The 21,328-nt window shown below is 35.6% G+C and overlaps 1 protein-coding gene across 4 annotated transcripts in view; it reads left to right on the top strand.

Moving 5' to 3' along the window:
* SMYD3 (SET and MYND domain containing 3) overlaps positions 1-21,328 on the top strand; it is a 716,821-nt gene that overhangs the window by 176,205 nt on the left and 519,288 nt on the right. For all 4 annotated transcript variants that reach the window (XM_070474406.1, XM_070474407.1, XM_020915229.2 and 1 more), the window contains exons 3-5: positions 168-275; positions 1,808-1,865; positions 3,572-3,708. In XM_070474406.1, the coding sequence (XP_070330507.1) occupies positions 168-275; positions 1,808-1,865; positions 3,572-3,708 (303 nt within the window). The remainder of the gene's footprint in view (positions 1-167; positions 276-1,807; positions 1,866-3,571; positions 3,709-21,328) is intronic.

Raw genomic sequence — 21,328 nt, 5'->3', positions numbered from 1 at the left:
AATCCTGGATCAGTAATAGTATTAGAATATTGCTTTCCTTTTCTATTTGCAGTTATATTTAGGCTATTAAAATTAAGTTAATGTTGATGACTCTCAACATTCAAAACCCATATAAACAAAAGTTAAATTTTTTGTCTTATATGTCCTCCTCACTCTTGTCTTAACAGAAAAAAGCTTGGCAGGACCACAAGCGAGAATGCAAATGCCTTAAAAGCTGCAAACCCAGATACCCTCCTGACTCTGTCCGACTACTTGGCAGAGTTGTTTTCAAACTTGTGAGTATAAAACTTGCGAAATATGCTTGGGTTTTAACATAAGCACTTGCAATTGCATGTAGTATTCATATTTAAGGCTACATTTAAATCTGTGTTAAAGTAGAAGATGGATTATTCCAGGGAGTATCTTAAGACAAAACTTGCTATTTTCTATTAATCCCAGCATTGGTGGCAGTGATGAAGTACATGGCCCCCCTTTTGAAGGCCCTGTGTGTATTCTCCTGGGAATGGAGACATAAGGTCCTATGTTTGGGGCATGAGATGTTAGTGATTCCTATTACATTGCCTTTATTGCTGTTCTACTGAGAACTAATGCACAGGGCAAGTATATCATTTTTTGGGTTGCTTCTTTAAGTAAGATTTTAATTTGATGATTGAAGGAAGAGTGTTTTGTTTTGTTTTGTTTTTTAAAGCTAACATCCATTGAAATTGTTTCTCCCATCCCTTTTCCTACTTTGCCAAAGTGGCTAGTGGATTCTATGAAATCACTCTGTGGTAATACCTTTCCCAGGCTTTAGCATGTATCTCTTTATTGCAAGCTTCAGCTCTATTCTGTCCTGTTGTTTATTAACTTTTTTGGCAATAAAATTTTATAGGGGTTTTTAGGAATGTATAAGTGTATTCCTAAAACCAGTGCAGTGTTTTATATCAGCTACATCAGTACTAAAAAATGAATTTAGAATACCAAATGGGTATTGTCTTTGGACTGATTATACAACATCTGTCACATATACTTACTGCTATTTTCAAATGTATATATTGTATTGAACTAAACTCAATAATACACAAATTTATTTCAAAGCTTTAGTAAATTGAAATCAACTTTGTTATTATGCATTCCTTTAATTACTTTATATTAAAAGTATAATAATATGGTATTTGAGTCTGAACTTTGTCAACTTTATTAATATTGAGAAGATAGAGAACCACTGTTAGAGCAGAAATAGGTTGCTTCAGAATCACCCAAGGTACTAGTTCTCAATCTCCACCCCCAACCTCCTGAGTCAGAATCTAATAGAAAGCAGTTATAATGATTACTCCCTTCTATTGAGTACTTACTGTTTCCAGGCCATGTGCTAATTGCTTTATATGTTAAACATACTTTATCCCACAACAACTCAGTGTTACATTACTTCTTATGTGTGTTTCACATAGGGAAATTGACTCCTCTTGCCTCAAGGTTAAGTAACATGCCCAAGGTTGCACATTTTGTAATAAACTCTTGTTTTTTTTATTTATCTGTCTTTGCTTTTCTGTAATAATTAATAATAAAATCCTTGCAATGATCCAAGTCAGTGGTAGAACTGGGGAAAAAATAAAAGTATGGAAATGTTTTGTAAAAGAATTTTGTGTTTAGAAATTAAACTGGTGGGTCAAGTTGCAACACATTTTAACATGATGAAGAGAAGGAATATATAGAAAATTGTCTTTTTAACAGACTTGCATTTAAATATCTAAAGATACCTAAACATATTCATGTATATATTGGAACAATTTAAATTGTTTTTGGTGTTTTCCTTCTTTCTTCATAGATGCAAGAAACACCCTCTGAATCGGAAAAACTTTACTCATTTTATGATCTGGAGTCAAGTAAGTGATTGCCTATCAGCATTTTAAAAGTTCTATAATTTATTTGCTGAGCTGATGAGCTGCTTTATTTTTGCCTTTGTTTTTCTGTCTCTGTGAGGCAACAAACCTGTTCAAGTTTTTATGTAGACTGACACATTAGCTTATTTAGTTTATTCCAGGATAGCTTTGGCCACAGAGGGGTCTTAAGTTAGGCAGTGAGGGGAGTATAACCCTTAGTCAAGTTGACAAAATAATTTCACTTCTGTTTTCCCCTCCATTGTTCTCTTCTTCCACTTTTGGCTTCTTTTTGATGTCAGGGAACAGTAATATGATAGGGGGGCTCCAAGGAACATTTAGGTTCATTGGTCCTTTAGATAATATGGAAAATAGAAGGTACCGATGACTTCGGCTCTCTGACAGCACTGAGTCTTGTTCAGCTCCTAAACTACCGTGGCAGTGGCCAACCTCCCTGAGAACACTGAGAGGCTTTGCATCTGAGTGTTTAGTGAATGTAAGGTTTATTTTTCTTTCGTATTGGCACAGATCCTCTTCAGTGAAGTTGCAAATGACTTTAGCTCAAAAATAGCAAGAGCTTGTGGAGTAAATGTGCTATACAGTTTAACATTTCTGGATGGAGACAAATAAGATGATCTAGTACAGATTTATGGTTATGGAATCCTAAGGGCCAATGAAAATAAATTATTATTTAAGAAATCATTGGCTTAATTGTTCTGTTGCACAAGTAATTTAAAGAAAATATGTAGACCTGACATGAGCAACAGAGTAATGGTGTAGTTCATCTTGATGTATGTCTTCAAGTTTTAATAGAGAACTAATTAGTCATTTTTTTCTTGTTATATTACTGCAAGATAATTAACATCTCTTAAAGTGAGTTTTACTATGAACAGTAGCCCTGCTCAGTAGCAGTATCATTCATGCTGCCTTAAGTGAAGTGCTCCAAATGTTATTAATTGAAGTGTGCACTCTTAGCCTTCACAACCCTTTGTGGTATAAATGAAACTGAGTTTTTCAAGGAGTGATACTGGCTTTGGAACTTTCTCCTTCTGTTTGAATGGAAACCTTATATATCTTGTTTATTCATTCTTTAAAGAACTTGAAGATGTGATTTCTTTGGTTGATCCATGTTTTCTTCTTGATATACTTTCTCCTTGATACATATCAATTTGAGCTTAATTTAACCAAACTTGTCAATTTTTGCTTTCTGGTTTTTTTTTTTTTTTTTTTTTTTGCCTTTAAAATGATAATGGTAATCAGTCATGTCCTGATTGTAAATTGTTTCATGAAAAAGTCTGCTTAAATTCACTGACTAAATAAGCATTTATGGTGGTTTGAGCATGTGTGCAGGAGAATGTAGACAATCTGCTAACAGACATCATTACTGATTTTGGTTTCACTGTTTTTTCATGTGGGTGTGTGGATTTTGTTTTGCTAGGTGTTTGATCTTATTTTGAGAATTTAACTGGTAACGTGTATATAATGATTTGTAGCTGTCAAAAAATGAAAAGATAGGCATTTTTTTAAATTTATTTTTTATTTAAGGATAATTGCTTTACAGAATTTTGTTGTTTTCTGCCAAACATCTAATCTCTGTTAGAATGAAATCTAGGGCAGGAAATTTCTGGCTTAATAGCTACCGCTGAATACCTGAAAATTATCCACTGAAAGTTCTCTGTATGATAGTGCTATTTATTTTCTGCTTAAAAAAGATATTAACAAACTGACTGAAGATAAGAAAGAGGGCCTCAGGCAACTTGCATTGACATTTCAACATTTCATGAGAGAAGAAATACAGGATGCTTCTCAGCTGCCACCTTCCTTTGACATTTTTGAAGCCTTTGCAAAAGTAAGTGTTAACTTTGGTTTCTTTGCTAATGCCATAAATCAACCCTTTACTCCTTATTTTGTTGTTGATCCATGAAAATCCAGGACTCTTCATGTCTTTATCACTTCCCTGCCTTTATGAGTAGAAAATGGGAGAATGTATTGCTAGTAATGAAAAGAGTATTACTTTTTCTGCTTTATCACTATGCTTATTAACAGCCAAGAATGTTCACTGTTAGCTGTGAAAGCACACCCTCAAAAGAGTGTGCTTTCTTTCCTCAGGAAAGAGTAACATGTTCTATTATTTCTTACTAATGGATTTAAGTTTGCTGTTGAGTTCATTTCGTTTTGTGGTGGTGGTTTTAGCAATGGAAACTCTTTTGAAGTGGAAAAATTATTGGAATCCTTTTCTTGATTTAGTGAATTCTAAATAGAATGAAAATATAATCATTTCTGATTTAAAAAGGATTTCCTAAATTGCCTAAAAATTTGTTTAAATGTTTCAAGTCACTCAAATCTTAGATTAGGAGTATAAAATAGGTGTAAGTTAAGATCTCATTGTGGTCTATTGGCAGTGGTTATCTGAGTGCTCTTTTTGTAAGTGATTCTGGGGTTTGTTTAGGCTCAGAGAGACAGAATGCACTGGGTGATTCTTGATGTCTACCCTGGGACAGGGATAAAGGAATCAATATGTCCTGCACTATTATCATGTTTGCTTTCTTTACTTTGCCATACTGTGTGTTTTGATTTGTTTAAATATTTTATCAATGTTTTAATATATTGATATATTTTAATAATGTCACACGAGTGTATGCTCCTCAGGTTCTTTGTCTCATCACAACAAAAATTTGGGGTGACGGACATTAAAGCCCCTTGGCGGGTCACAGCTCTTGGAGGACAGGCCGTGTTATAACTCTCAGGTCTCGAATGGACTGTGTTATAGCTCTTAAATAAATCAGTGTTACAGCTCAGTGTTACAGCTCTAATTATTTAGATAATAGCAGGAAAATCCATCTTTGAGGCGTGAGGGCATGTGGATCCAAAGACGCAAAGAGAAGATCGCCCCATCGCTCGGGGGGAGAGGGAGGGAGCAAAAGGGGAGAAGAGGCTTTGGTTTCTCTGTTTATGTGCTCCTCTGTCCCTGGGCCTGTCTTATGTAAACTGGGCTTAGGCAGGAGCTTGTTTGTTTTACCTGAGGTCCTCACTCCTGCCCTCGGACCTTCCTTTGTTCTATTTTCCTGGGCTTTCCCTTCCAGGTCTTTTAGCCACCACCATTTTGGACTCTTTTCCCCTATTCTAACTACCTAACAATAATAAGCAAAATTTTACATTTGAGGGTGATTTTTGTTAGTTTTGCAATTTATAAGCGCACATCCAGTGACATATTTATCCTGTGAATATATTTAAACTATGTTTTATATTATAATCTGCTTATTTTCTAAGTATTTAATGTGGTTAGTATGATGGCTATAGATTTATTTTTGTTTTTCCCAAATGTAATTTTATTGTTTACAGTATGTTCTTATGATTTTCTGATACTATCATCTTGGCATTACATTCTGGTTTGCCTGTAATTTTAAATTGATTTCAGAATATAATGATTGCTTATGATACATCAGAGAGATTTCACATGTATATATTTCATATGCTTCTGAAAATTACAACCTATAGTAGTGCTATGTATACAGCACACACAAGCTCTTTTGATGTTACCTACTATACAAAGTAACACCTACTGAAAGATAAAAATATACCTATGATGACTATAACTTCATTCCTAGTGTTCCCTATTGTTGGAAAATGTTCAAGTGCTAATTGCTGAAGTTATTAGTGTTCATAATACGTATTTAAAAATGGTTTCCATTGTTTCATGTAAAATGTGAATTACTATCTTATTTCTCTGGTTTCTTTTAAAATAATTTTAATCTTATGAATCTTACAATGAACTTCTCTCTGTATTGTTTGGAGGGGGGGAATTCTGTCATTACAATTAACCAGGAAAAATTTTAATAATATGCTTTCCTTCTCCCCACATAATTATATTTGTTATTGCTGCAAAAGTAAAACATATTCATCTTTGTAATTTATGAGGGAATAGAACTCAGATCTGTGATTTCTACCTTAAAGTTTAGGTTAATATATATAAACCTATACTTTAACCTATATACTAACCTATATATATCTACATATATATACATATGTACCTGTATATATATAGGTAAATAATCAGAGGAAAGCAGCATTGACTTATGGCTCCTGAACTTTCTTGTAAAAGTTTTGTTTATATTTTATAGATTGTAGTTATTTTTCTGCCTATAAATTTGTCCTTAAAAAACTCTTCTCCCTCTCCCCTCCTCCTCTCCATCCCTCCTTCCTGTCCTTCACTTTTTTTTTTAAAGAGTAGAGTAGTATTAAATTAAGCTCATCAGTGTCCTGCAAAGCTTAGGCATGAACCTCTGAGTTTATAAATTTGCAAGTGTGTGATGATGTAGATCATGACAAATGCATTGCAAATGGGTGGGGAATGCTGCTCAGGAAATTTTATGCCCATCTCCCGCCCTCTCCCTGTCTTGCTGGGATAAAGAATTAATCAAAGAGAAGAAATGGGCAGTTCAGAGAGGGTGGCATCCTGTTTTGCGTCTCCATGTGCAGTCTGTCAGCAGTGGTTCCACGCTGGCCTGCATTTCTCAACCTAAGGAACTAGCTTTTGAATTTATGCTTTAAAGAAAGCTGACTTTACCTGGCTTCAGTAAAGAAAAGCCTGCTTTATGTTTTGCTTTTCCTCCCACTCATTTATATTCGTTGAGGTTTTCTGAAGGTATTAAACACGCTAAGCTTATGTTTCGGTTCATCTCATTGTCATTTAAGACAGAAGGAATTCTGAGAGCTTTTTCAAATTGGTTTCTATCTTAATTTTTTTTTTTGAGTTTTTGATTATGGACTTTTCCAAACACACACAGAAGTATAGAGACAATTCTAATGAACCCTCGTTTTTATCACTTGGTGTCAGTAGTTTTCAAACTTGTTTTATTAATGTATCTGATAGATTTCACACAGGTGTTCATCTCCTTTAAATTTCCAAACATTCCTTACAATTACTCTTTTGCTATCAGGCCTCTTGGCTTCCCAAGAGAGTGTGTGTTAGTGAATTCATTGATCAAATTATGCAAGTTTTGTTTTGCTTTTGTTTGGTGGTGAACTATGTACAAAGCACTCTTGGGCCAAGGTTATAGAAATATGTGGCTAATCTAACTCTGAAAATTATGTGCCAAGGCAAAGAACCTCAGCAAGTCAAAAGTCTTTCTTGGGGATATGCACATATTTGTCAAACTTGCACTACCTGGAAATGAAAGGGGTTGGTAGAGGATGAGAAGGTTCTTAATCCTAGGAACAAGTTTCTTCTCTGCTGAGCAGATAACTTTTTCTAGTAGCAGTCCATGATTAATTCCTCAAAAGTTGGCAGTTTATATTTTGAACATCCCAGAAAACACTGGGGTTTTCATTGAAAAATAGTGTATTTTGTTTTGGGGCTAGATTCTTAGTGCCTCTTGTGCTTCTGCTGCTCAAGACTTGGTTTTACTTAGAAAATTTATCCCCGCTCCCCTGCCCCACTTCATCACTCTGAAGACATTGTTGTGTAGTCTTCTTCCAGTTATGTTTCCAAGTATCCCTGGTTTTCACCACTTCCTTATTAGCAGTATCAGCCCCCCACTCCCCCCACCCACCCCACACAGAGCAATTGACAAATTGGGATTCAGAGGCCAGGAGTTTGCTGTATAAAATATCCTGTGCACTTAGGAATTTGTTGCCTGGTTGTAAAAATTAAGTGGGAAGGAGAAATTTTTCTAGGGTAAGAAATCAAGGAGAACTTCACATAGGAAGCAGAAATTAATGGCATGCATTTCAGAAGAGAAGATGCTGCTTGGAAACAATTAGAAAGAATGGTCTAGAAATACCTGTGGGGAGCAAGGGGTTACAGCTCCTCTAACCCACCTGTGCTAAGAAAAATTCATTCATTGGCTTCCTATAAAGGAGATTTGAAAAGGCAGTTGTTACCAGTGGAATACATGTTTCAGTTATATGCATTTTCAGTTAGTGATTACAATCAGAGTTGAATGAAAGCTTTGATGCTTAAAATGTGGTTTATTTTTGGTAGTAATAGAAATTAGAGAGGATGGTAGTGCCTCCAGAATTTCTAAATAGAGAGGCTACAGAGTGATGATCTGGTTGGATGGAAAGGTGGGAGTGGTTTGCCTGTAGCTTTATTTGCTTAACAGTTTTTTAAAAAATTTTAGATTGTACGTTACTTGAGAGTGGGGCTGAATGTAAATTAAAGCATCAGGTGTGAGGAAAGTGGTGGTTTACCACTGATGGTATTGAAGGTGGCCAAAGGATAGGAGATGTACTGCAGATGTTTGTGAGAATAGTGATGGCATGTGATTATCTGTATCTTCATCAAAAATAGAGACCATTCGTCTGCTGATGGGCATCTGGGTTGCTTCCATGTCCTGGCTATTATAAACAGTGCTGCAATGAACATTGGATAAGGAAGCTGTGGTACATATACACCATGGAATATTACTCAACCATTAAAAAGAATTCATTTGAATCAGTTCTAATGAGATGGATGAAACTGGAGCCCATTATACAGAGCAAAGTAAGCCAGAAAGATAAAGACCATTACAGTATACTAACACATATATATGGACTTTAGAAAGATGGTAACGATAACCCTATATGCAAAACAGAAAAAGAGACTCAGATGTATAGAACAGACTTGTGGACTCTGGGAGAAGGCGAGGGTGGGATGTTTCAAGAGAACAGCATTGAAACATGTATATTATCTAGGGTGAAACAGATAACCAGCCCAGGTTGGGTACATGAGACAAGTGCTCGGGCCTAGTGCACTGGGAAGACCCAGAGGGATCGGGTGGAGAGGGAGGTGGGAGGGGGCACTGGGATGGGGAATACATGTAAATCCATGGCTAATTCATTTCAATGTATAACAAAAACTACTGTAATGATGTAAAGTAATTAGCCTCCAACTAATAAAAAAAATAAAATAAAATAAAAAATAAAATAAAAAAAAATAAAAACCAAAAAAAAAAAAAAAAAATAGAGACCAGACTCATCTCTACTGGCTCTTTTTCAGATTGTTTAGAGAAGAGAAAATGTATCTTTTCATCTCTACAGGCCCTTCCTCCTTCCCACTCCCCAGCTTTTTTTCCCCCCACCTCTATTTTGAAGTAGAACTTCTGGTTAGATTTCAAAATGGATTTATACTGGCAAGGCAACTCCTATGGTTCAGTCTATTGATTGAGCTCTAAACATTTGCTACAAATATGCAGATACTATGTATGCATAATCATGAATATAAGCTTTCAAAAGGTGAGAAAATTACAGTTAGAGTACAAATTTAAATGGGAGGCTGAGTGTGATGGTTATTTTTTCAGACAAGTAAGTGAAATTCTCTCAACCTCAATTTCCTTATCTGTAAATGGGAATGATAATCATAATACTGGTGACTTAGTGGTTAAGAATCTGTCTGCCTATGCAGGAGACACGAGAGATAGGGGTTCAGTCCCTGGATTGGCAAGATCCTCTGGCGGAGGAAATGGCAACCCACTCCAGTATTCTTGCCTGGAAAATCCCATGGACAGAGGAGCCTGGCAGGCTACAGCCCATGGGGTCAGCAAGAGTCAGATACAGCTGAGTGACTGAGTGCACAAACAGAAAACACAAAAAATAATAATAATTACAGATTAAAGTGAGGATTCACTGTAAAGTACTTAGAGTGTCTGATGCATGTTATTAATTTCTGCTAATACTGCCCCATTTTCCATCTTTATTTGTATTCCAGTATAAAACAGGAGTGTAATCTGCAACTGACTGTAAATCAGAGTCACAGATACTTGCAACAGTTGTGTCCGCTGCTGGTATCCCACACTCAGAATTGCCTCTGTTGTTGAGAAGAAAATTTTGCAACCAGAAAATAGAACCTTTCCCATAGTAACTGGTTTCGTTTCAGCCTGTAGCTACCATGGACAAAAATCATTTACTGTGTCCTATATTCATCACAACTTCATGATTTCATGAAAATCCCAATTTCCTTGGGATTTTATGGAGGAAATATAAAAGCAAGCTTTCTATGATGAATGAAATATTTCTTACACATGAATCTTAAAAGGATGAAATTAAATTATTAGAGTTTTGTTAGTTGTCATGGCATAGTTTACTGAAATGACATGTATAGTATTTCTCTATTCTATCCCTTCAAATGTACACTGGTAATTATTGATAATGGTCTTTCTAAATATAGTGTCAGTAGACTTAGTTTTGAGCTTATTTCCAATGCATAGAGTGTATTTTTTAGAAACTATTGTACAGAGTTTTATATACTTATTTTTTTCCTGGACTTAGAACTTCCTTTTCTAAAAATGCATTTGGTAGACTGATGAGAATGTGATAAGCTCTGAACAATAAAATAGAAAATGGACTAGTTGCGTAAAATGTTTCAAAGCCAGATATTAAATTGGAAGCAACAAGAGTAAAAGTGACCTTTCTGACCACAAAACATATGTCATTGTTATTGCTGCCAGAGCTCTGCAAAGTACTTTTTAACTCGATAATATACAACTGCAACAGAATTTTTTGATTAACAATTCCACATCTGTTTGAGAAGTTTTTTTTTCTTTTAAACAAAATAATAGTTTTCCTGGTAGAACATTATTTTTATTCTTAAGGGTACATCTGTGACCTCCTGATCTTGCCTTCCAGACTCATGCTATTAGTGGCAACTGGTTTTGCAATATATACTGTGATTGCATACATCTGAAAGTGAGAATTTTAGGTTTTATTTGTATTATGATACTTAAAGTTTACATTCAGTTTCAGTCTGAGTAAATTCTTTTCACAGAGAGAGATTTACTTTTTATTGGAGATGCAGTGAAGAATGGGTTAGAACAAGAATCTTGCTAATTCATAGGATGAAAATAAATAGTGATTTAATATTTTTAATCGAGATATATTAGAAATAAGACACAAATGGTAATATATTAAAGATCATATACTTGCATTTGGTATATGCTATTTGTGTGTTAATAAATAGTCCCTGGTATTCTGCCATAACCTCATACTTTTAGCAAAGTATATAAGTCAGCATGGTGGAAAAAATTACTAAATAATCCCTCTTTGGATCTTTCTATTTGCTGAAGGATGGTGTACCTCAGTAAAAAGGAAGAACAAATTTGTTTCTGATGTATTCAGTTTTTAATCTTAAATTTTTCATCTAGTTAGCCCTCTCATTCTGGATGTAGGGTGCCTTATTACTTCAGTGTTGCTGTTAGGTTAATTTGTGGGACAAATATGGCCTCTGTTGTTTAAAAGGTCAGCAGTGTGTGTGTGCATTTGCCACTTGAGGGTTTCAAGTTCATGCAGGACCCAATTTTAGAACCTTTTCGTTGATCAGCTCAGTTGGATTTCACTACTGTAGCATGCTCTAAAGTAGTAAAGAAAGCAATCTTCTGAATTAGTAAAATGATGGATTATCTAATTACAAAGTTTATATGAAATGGCAGTATGATAACTTTGACTGCATTACTAAATGATCCCAGTGACTGATCAGATGTGCCTGGATTCCATTAAGGAAAAATATGCCATTAAATATTTAATACTAAAAACGAGCAGACACACCAGGATTGCTAACCTCTAATCACCAGGGAGCATGTATCTCAACATTTGGAGGTAGCTGCTAGATAACACATCTCTCTTGTCTTGCTCAGAACAGCTGTTAGAAGACTTAATTTCTGGGATTATACTTTTCTTCAGGTTTTAAGTAAAATGGGCAAACAGCCAACATACTTAACTGCATATAGATCTTGGCATTCTAATTATGAGAAGCTGATGCATTTACGATTTATGTTTTTTTTTTTTTTTTTTTAAATTTTTATTAGTTGGAGGCTAATTACTTTACATCATTACAGTAGTTTTTGTTATACATTGATATGAATTAGCCATGGATTTACATCGATTTATGTTTTTTTATACAATAGATTGACTCTCTGAGTAGATTCAAGAGATGATTATTCTCAAAAATCTTCTTCCAAGTAAAGTAACATTTGTAGGACACTTGGGATTTCAAAACAAGACTAAGTCATGTATTTTTAGTGATGATATTTATCTATTATATTCTTCATTATTAACCATTCAGTTATTATTTCTCTTCATTTATGTATAAATAACCTGTGATGAATGGATGTCTGTTTATCATAGTTAAGGACCAGATGCCAGCTAACTTCTGAAGTTCAGAAGGATAATTATTAAATTCTTAATCAACATTTTTATGTATACCTGTGTTGCTCAAGGTTAATTACATATATAATGCCAATACTTTGATTAAAACTACTGATGGATGAAAGTGTTTGCCAAGCCTTGTTGCCTTATCTATTTGTGTGTATAACTCGCCAATAATTCAGATAGAGGCAACATTTTTAAAATGACAATATGTCATTACGGAATGGCAGAGATTACTTTCATTGCTTTGCCTTTCCCTCTAGTGACAAAAACTTCTATTAGAGTACTGTGTCTCCCTACTAGAGTGTGACTTCTTAGAGCTAGGAATTACATTTATTTTGAATCCCCGGGAATCTTCATGGTACACAGTAGGCATTTAATTATTGACTGGGTCAAAGAATGTATGAAAACTGTACATTTTCTGTTTTGTGGAGAATACTTAGTTAAATATATTTTTAAATTATTACTGTAAATATGTAAGACTAGATAAAAAAGAATCTATATAATGGTAAAAATCATGAAGTTGAGTTGATAGCTCAGAATCACAGAAGCTGCTATATTCATAAATTCTTAAGGAAATTATGAATCATTACATTAATTATTCCAGAGTTCATCAGATTTTTTCTGCAAAAGTCCACATAGTAAATATTTTAGACTTTGTAGGCCCAAGAAGCAAAAGTGAATTATTACTGGCAATTTTTAATGCATGATGAGAGGGCTGCTTATGGTCTCCCTGGCAACTCCTTAACTCTTCTCTATAATTGAAAGCATCCATGGATAAAATATAAGTGAACTGGCATGGATGTCTTCCAATAAAACTTTGTTTACAGACATAGAACATTGATTTCATATAACTTTTACTTGTACTCAAATATTCTTCTTTTTATTTTTTCCCAACCTTTTACAAACGAAAGAAAACATTCTGGTTTTGCAGTCTATGCAGAAACAGGTGGTGGATCAAATTTGGTCCATGGGCCATTGCTTGCCAATCCTTAAATTGTTTTTTGTAAGCCAAAAGATTTTTTTGTGTGTGTGTGCACAATAGGAGATAGCACATGCTGTCAAAACTTCTCTAATTAAAAAAAAAATAGAAACTATTTTATTTAAATTACTTTTAGCAGTTACTGTTGCTTTTTAACATGCATTGGTTCTACAGTTTTACATTCCCAGTGACATTTGTAACACAATATGTATACAGTAATTATGTCTTGGGTTTATTATTTTTTATCCCCAGAACATTTGATTCAATAAATTTAAGATGTTTTAATTCAATAATACAGTAGAAAAGATGTAGTATTTCACTAAGGATTAGGAAGAAATAAAACTCTTAAATAGAAAAATATGTATACTTTATTAATATCTCATTTATCATAAACTATCATTATTAGTTTTTTGTTTGTTTTCTTTAACTACAGATGTTATAGTTTGTTATTTTGCCTTGAAAAGAAATGTAAAGACAGAGTTTTCTAGTAGAATTATTTTGGCTGTATCACTCAGGTTTAGAAAATTTTTTGTTTGAGTCTTCAGATCTTTTTCTTAGATTATGGATATTACCTTCAGATTTTATTGTGCTTTGACTATTTGTGTTATGAATGAGATGGACCTCTTATGGGAGGAAAAAAAGTTTTAGGGGTATAACACTAATAGTAATGAAAAATTATGATATGATGAACTTCTGTTAAATTTTATATCAGGGAGAAACAGTGACAGTCTTGAAGGCAGAAATTAGACATTGCTACATGATGTAGAAAATAAGGTGTTATGTTAGGTAAGCAGGTAAGTGTGGGGATGGCTTTTTCTGTAAGTCAGATGAAAACATGTGGCCTGATCAGGAGAGAAGATAGCCCAATTACTATCTGAATGGATCAATTTTCATTAAACTTTTCTTCAGTACCTAATGTTACATATTAAAGATACATATTTAGATAGCTGTTCCTTTGTACAGTATGACAAAGGAAGAACAAAAAGCCCTGTCATATTGGGCAAGCTGTCTCTGGCTCAGTACCTATTAGAACTTTGTCATTAGAGTGGTCCAAGGATGTAGCAGGCTGCCTTGGCATAGCTTGGAGCTTCCTGTCCCTGCAAGTGTCTCATTCCAGGTTAGAAGCACATGTCAGGATGAGTTATCTCCATGAATAAGATAAAGTGAAAGTGTTAGTCACTCAGTCGTGTTCAACTCTTTGCGACCCCATGGACTGTAGCCTGCCAGACTTCTCTGTCCATGGAATTCTCCAGGCAAGAATACTGGAGTGGGTTGCCATTTCCTTCTCCAGGGGATCTTCCCAACCTGGGGATTGAACTCAGGTCTCCCACATTGCAGGCAGACTCTTTACCAACTGAGCCACCAGGGAAGCCCATGAATAAGGTGAAGCTTGATGATTTGTAAGGTACTCGGTGTTTGTCATCTTCATGGTGCGTCGTGGAAGAATGCAGTATACCTTTCCCCATCCTCTCTACCCCAGTCCTGCTTATTGGTGAAATCCATGTGACTAGGATCGATCCTTCCATACTGTAGAATCAGTAACCGCTGGTATTTTCTATGTTGATCATTGGACAACTGTGAATTTTCTCTCTGTTTATTAGCTGTATGTCTTCATTTCCTAAATTCCAAGCTAGACTGTAAACTTTGTGAGAATAGGGGTCATGTTACCCAGTTCCTTCCTTAAGCATCGGAGAACCATACAATTTTAGGCCTGAAAAGATCACAGAAACTAGCCAGTTCCCTAGCCTCCCGGCCTCCTCTCCTCTACCTCTTTCCATGATGTACCAGTTGCGGTTAAGAGAAGGTTGATAAAATAATCACCCTGTAACAGGATGGATGCTAAAATTTAAGTCTTTGGAACTCGGTCAAATGTTCCTTCTCCTATCTGATGCCTGAGTGTTCAAGAATTAGTATCTAAGTTGAAGTAAAACTGTGATGGAGCAAACAACTCTTCATCAGTATCTATTCCTTATATATTTTTTCTAGCTCTATTGAGATGTAATTGACATATAGCATTGTATAAGTTTAATGTGTACAGTGTGTTGCTTTGATATACTCACATATTGCAGAATGATTAGCTAATGTTAGCTAACACCTCTATCACGTCACATAATTACCTTTTTGTGTGTGTGGTGAGAACAGTTAAGATCTACTCATGTAGCAATTTTTAAATATAAAACAGAATTACCAACTATAATCACCATGCTGTCCAATAGCTTCTCAGAATTTGTTCATCTTATAGCTGGATATGTTCCCTTTCACTGACATCTTCCCATTTCCCCAGGTCCACACTTCTCTATTCCTTATATTGAAAGTTATCAGTATAAAGCCAGGAAATTAAGAATAAGTTACACTGTAGGATTACTCTTATCAGCATTAGAAACTAGACTAGCGTGTTTCTCTAAAGATGAGTTTCAGTATCAGAGACTCTGTCTGGCTATGTTTAAGTGATGGTGACTTTCCAAACCATCTGGATGTATTCCGTCCAGATAGCTGTTATGAACAGAACACTGTATTAGATACTTGATGGTTTGTGGATTTGTTTTGTATTGCTCATTTTTTTGGTCCCATACTTACTGGGAAGCCAGTGGGTATTAGGCAGTGGTCTTTGTCTTATCTTAGTAGATCACGGGACAATTGAAAGATTTATCACAAGTGGCCTAGTGCTATAGTCACCCAATTTTATTTTTTATTTTAATTTTTGAACTCTAAAAAGTACTTTAACAAATAATAATCACATTCATTGCTTATAACAACCTTCTGAGTTGTTATTACTCCTTTTTCAGATGATGGAATGCTTAAGGTCACATTGTTTTTAAATAAAGGTGCCAGAGCTTTAACTTGAGTATCATGATTTTAGATTTTCCTTATCTCACCATACTGCATTCTGTGTTATGTTCTATATTAAAGCTCTAATTATGAACTACTCTAAGCCTTAGGAGCAAAACCAGAGTGAAAGAAATGGGAGTATGTATCTGATAGGATTTCTATCACCAATACTAAAGCACTGGTATAGTATTATTTAAATATTTAAATTATTTAATTGGGATTCCTTCTGTTTTCATAGAGGTGGGGACTCATGTCTTATACCTCTTTCCTCATATATTCAAATCTAAATAAGTGATAGCATGAGGGGTCAGGGGAGGGTGGGTTTTCCTATCAAATATTTCTGAGCTGATGCTGCCACAATGGTAGGTGAAAATAAAGATAATTGCAATGAAATTTACATAGAGTTAAGATAGTTTTTGAAATCTAGATTCCATAACCTTCAAGTACTGAATATTGAAACATTAATCATTCAAGAGCCGTCAGCTTGGTTCTGTCTTGTTTTCAAGCGATTATTGGATGTGTTTTTTCTTGTAATTCTGTAAATACTTATATTTATGGATTAAAACATTTTATAATACAATAGAATATATACAGTAAAGGATAAACTTATCTTTGGCTTCTTTGGCAACTATTTTTCTGTCATGTCTTTAAAATTTATGACATGAGTGACATAGGCAAATAATTTAGAAATACTATGTTTTGAACAAATACTTGTCAAATAAAAGCATTGGAACTACATATGACCAGATCTGACAATTGTGGGTGCTGTTTTAAGTTTTAATTAGCATTTGGTTTTAGTTTTGATGCTATAGGAAAAGATTACCAAGGCTCTGTTTATGCAGAGCTCTTTTATTAGGATTTGCTGAATTACAAACAGGATTACAAATGCCCTTTACAGCATTTTCTTTCTTCCCCTCCTGCTCCTCATGGCTGGCGGTAATTTATTGAATTAACAGCACCAACTCAGCATCTGAAGAGGCCCCTGTGACTTGCTGGTTGATGTCCTGGGGCCTGTTTCATCCTTCACAGCCTTTCATGGGCTCTTGGAGTTTCAGGTTTAGAGAGAGATTGGTAGGCTATGTTGTTTTGGTGCCTCGGGACTCTTTTGTAATAATCGGTGACTGTGGGTTTTCTTGTTTTGTTTGTCCAAGAGTCCATGGAACAGTACCCACTTAAACCTCAAGAATGCAGATATCATGGTGTGATATTGTCCAAATTTTAGAAATCTTTGAATTGCCTTTTGTGGTGTGACCTGCCCTTGTTTTTCCTTCTACACCTCTTACCATTTTGTTTAAAAAAATCATAATTTGTTAGTTCTCTTTCTACCTGTTGAATGACAAGCATTCTGCTGTCATGGCCTAATTTGCTGAGCCTTACTATTTCCTCTGATCTCCAATCTCATATTTTCTGCTTAATAAAAACCTTCACTTGCATGATCTGTTTTAACTTCAGATCCATCATGAACAATTCTTAAAAAGTATTGTCTTCTCTTTCTCCTCAATAGGATGTGCTTCTTCTCCACCTTTTCTGTCTTTCCTCTTGGCGTGGCAGTCTCCTGAGTCAGCCACATCAGGAATGTCAGAAATGTCTCTGAATGAATATTCTCTCTCTCTTGCCTTCTATATGCCCTGCTTATGCTGCTTTTGAAATATCTCTTAATTCTGTTTTTTTTTTTTTTTTCTCTCTATCTATTTTTTGCCACTGGCCTAGTTAAGGTTCTTTTTATCCTCCCTACGTGGCCTATCTAATGTTTTTTGCTTCTCTTTTTCTGGATCTCAACCCATTTTTGATACCACCTTTAGAGATATATGGGCTTCCCTTGTGGCTCAGCTGGTAAAGAATCTGCCTGTGATGCAGGAGACCTGGGTTCAATCCCTGGGTTGGTAAAATCCCCTGGAGAAGGGAAGGACTACCCACTCCAGTGTTCTGGCCTGGAGAATTCCATGGATGGTATATCCATGGGGTCGCAAAGAGTCAGACATGACTGAGCAACTTTCACTTTATTTCACTTCACTTAGATATATGTATATATGTATGTATGTATGTATATATATGTATATTTAATTAATCTGATCATTTGTATTCTCCTGCTTTAAAATGTTGATTTCCTACTGCCTATTATATAAAATCAAGGTTTTAAAATATGACATTTGAAGGCCCTGCAGGCCTCATTCCTTGCTTCTTTCCTGGAACTGGGTGACTGCTTGGATGGGCTGTAACTTGAGGGGTGTAACCATTTTCTTAGCACCTTGCATAGAAACTAGTAAGTTGCAAGGATTTAATCAATGCATGCTTTCTCTCTTTTCCATTGTTGCATTGTCACTGGCATCTTGCTTTTCCTTTTTCACATTATTGCATTGTCAGTGTGTTTCTTCACACTTCCAAAGCCTGGTAATATCTGAAGCATTGCTGCTGTGACAGTAGCAAATGAATGTAGTTAGGGCAAGTATGTCCTCTGGATGGGGAATTATTTTTGACAGGCTAAGATATTTTGAGCCCATTTGTAAAGCTGCCAGTAAATATGAGAACACACGAGGAGAGGTTATCAAAGTCAGCATGACTAATCAGCAAAGCCTGGTTATGGCTGCTGGGGTGTGTGTGTGTGTGTGTGTATGTGTGTATGTGTGTGCGTGTGTAGATGTGTAAGCAAGGAGGTAGAAATCATTGTGTTCCTTTGAATCCTAAGGTAATGTGCTTCTACCTGTAAGTCTTTCTGATTTGACAGAGGAAATTTAGCTTTACATGCTAATCATCAGCAGTAGTTGAGTGGGCTTCTGCTTTGGAGAAGGAAATGGCAACCCACTCTAGTATTCTTGCCTGGAGAATCCCAGGGATGGAGGAGCCTGGTGGGCTGCCGCCTCTGGGGTCGCACAGAGTCGGACACGATTGGAGCGACTTAGCAGCAGGAGCAGTTGCTTTGTCAACTGCGAGGTTGGTTAATTAGAGAATTTTAAGGATGTAATCAGATTTTGGAATTCCATTCCTAGAAGATATCTATGTGTATTTGCTAGTGGCTGTCAGGCAGGCTTCTAGCTTTTCTTTAGATACTTGCTAAACATAATTTTTCTATGCTGAAAATATTTTCCTCATATCCCGGTGATCTTTAGATATTCTTTGTCACTTCTTACCTCCTCAAAGTCACTTAAGAGAAACTTGCAAAGTCCTTTGAATTTTGTAGAAGCAAGGCGTTATGCTGTATAGTTAAGAGTTATAGCTCTTTCAGTTTATTGGGAGGGTATTTTCTACATGGCAAGGAATGTTTAGGCTTAGATGAACTTGATATTTAAAAGTTTCTTTTGAAAACAGCTTCATGTTTTCAATTACAAAATAATATAGTGGCTTAGTGAGTGTGATAATTCACATATATACTAAGAGCGATGAGCATTAGTTGAATAGGATTCAAAGTACTTTAAACTCTTGCCATTGGTCATTTCCCTAACAGTAAAGATTCCTTTCCTAATTCCAACCTCTGTATGTACAACTCTTTCCATTCTTCCTGGCAAATTCCTTTTCATTCTTCAAGATTCACTTCATATGCCCCCTTTTCTAGGAAGTCTTTCTCAACTTCCTTGGACATGTTCCATTATGACAGGAATGAGAAAGCAGAAGTACAAAAAAAAGCAGATTAAAAAAAAATCTAAGAGCAATAAGTAACTTCTATCCTTTCATCCCTCCAGCCAGGAGCTGTTGTCAGGAGTTGGCCAGTTTCTCACAAAGGGCACAGTCAGGGGTTCCAGTCCATCAGGGTTGAACGGCTGCCCAAGGTGACTGGCAGTATCTCACATCCAGACACTTGGAAGCCTTTCCTCCCAATCTAATCATGCCATTATCTCTTATCATTCTGGTCCTCTGTGATGAATCAAAGGATTCATGATTTTTGAAAAAGCAGATCTTAAAAAATTACCAATTTACTAGGGGCTTCCTTGGTGGCACAGACAGTGAAGAATCTGCCTGCAATGCAGGAAACCAGGGTTTGAACCCTGGGTCAGGAAGATCACTGGGAGAAGGGAATGGCAATCCACTCTCGTATTCTTGCTTGAAGAATTCAATGGACAGAGCGGCCTTGAAGGCTACAGTCCATGGGGTCACAAAGAATCGGACATGACTGAGTGACTAACATTGTCATTGTCGTATTTATAACAAAATGATAAGCATTAGGCATTGAATGATAAAATAGGTATTAAATAGTATACTGTATATTTTTTGAAAATATTGCTTATGAATAAATTCAGATTATGTGAAGTAGGAAAATTTGAAGATTAAGGAGGTCCTGAATCTTTTTGTGGAGGAAGATTCATTTTGGTAAACTTACTGCTCTATTTTTAAAACCTGGATTTCCATGTGTCTAGTTTTCCCTAAGTCAGAGCACATTTGTGGTTAAGTCTGCCCTTTTTTTTTCCCCCCTGTTGCAGGGACCAACTGTTTCTTTAATGGGCTTCACCAAGTTTGTGGGGCCCATTTGCCCTTCTGTTTCTAGAATTGGTTGGAATCTACTTGGCTAAATTGCAATTCATAGGAAGAGTGCTGTGGAATTTATCTTTTGGCCATGAGGCCATTTACTGACTTCCTCTTTTCCAAAACCTAATTAGTGTCCCTAAGAGCATTTCTATGCAAAAATACCTATTCCACAGTTTAGCTTGCTGTCTTCTAAATGGAATTTCAAAGCCCAATAACTTCAGCAGGTGTTCAGATTATAGTATACTCAGAGCATGAGAAAAAAAATAGCAGCCTGAAACTTCCTTCCCGGTAAGTCAAGGAAATAAGGGTAGTAGTCACACTGCCATTTATCCTCATGCAGCCACTCAATTCACTTCTGATGTATTTGACATAGTGCACCTTTTGGCTATTCTATTCCCTTTTGTGATAAACTGGCCAATCACTGAACTGATGCTTGACTGGAGTTGTATCCAAGTGCCTGTTCTAATGTTTTTATCTGCATATATTTTCTAGTTCAACTTTTCCACTCAAGTCATAATTTAATATGTTTACTAGAATATGAGTCCATTCTGTGAAATGGAAAGCCCATGAAGAGCATGTAGGCGTATACTTGCAAATATTTTTGTTTGTCTGTTTGGTTTTGGCCCTATTTCACAGCTTGTAAGATCTTAGTTACCCAACCAGGGCTCAAACTCAGGCATATAACAGTGAAAGTATTGAGTCTTTACCAGTGGACTGGCAGGGAATTCTCAACATTCAGTATTTTTGAACAATTAAAAATATATACTGATGTTAGAAATAGCTTTGTTCTGTTATATAAATAAAGAATGAGTGCTTTAAAAATTTTTTAGTGTGATGAAGCTTTTAAAATCTTAGGCAAGAAGGTAATTTTATATTTTTGTGGGTGAATCCTAGATTGGGTGCTTATTTTGATGTTGTTTTTTAGAATATTGACATTGCAGTCCTTTCCGTCTATTTTCAGTGACAGCAGAATCCCAAGTATAAGACAATGTGATTAATTCTTTCACATTGAAGTCATTTAATTGTTCTTTGCCTAACAGCTGCTTTTTATTCAGTACATTGAACATAGAGTTCTAGAGTG

This window comes from Odocoileus virginianus, chromosome 11 (genome assembly GCF_023699985.2).
Source record: "Odocoileus virginianus isolate 20LAN1187 ecotype Illinois chromosome 11, Ovbor_1.2, whole genome shotgun sequence".
NCBI classification, from domain to species: domain Eukaryota; kingdom Metazoa; phylum Chordata; class Mammalia; order Artiodactyla; family Cervidae; genus Odocoileus; species Odocoileus virginianus.
This window is presented reverse-complemented; position numbering and strand designations above follow the sequence as displayed.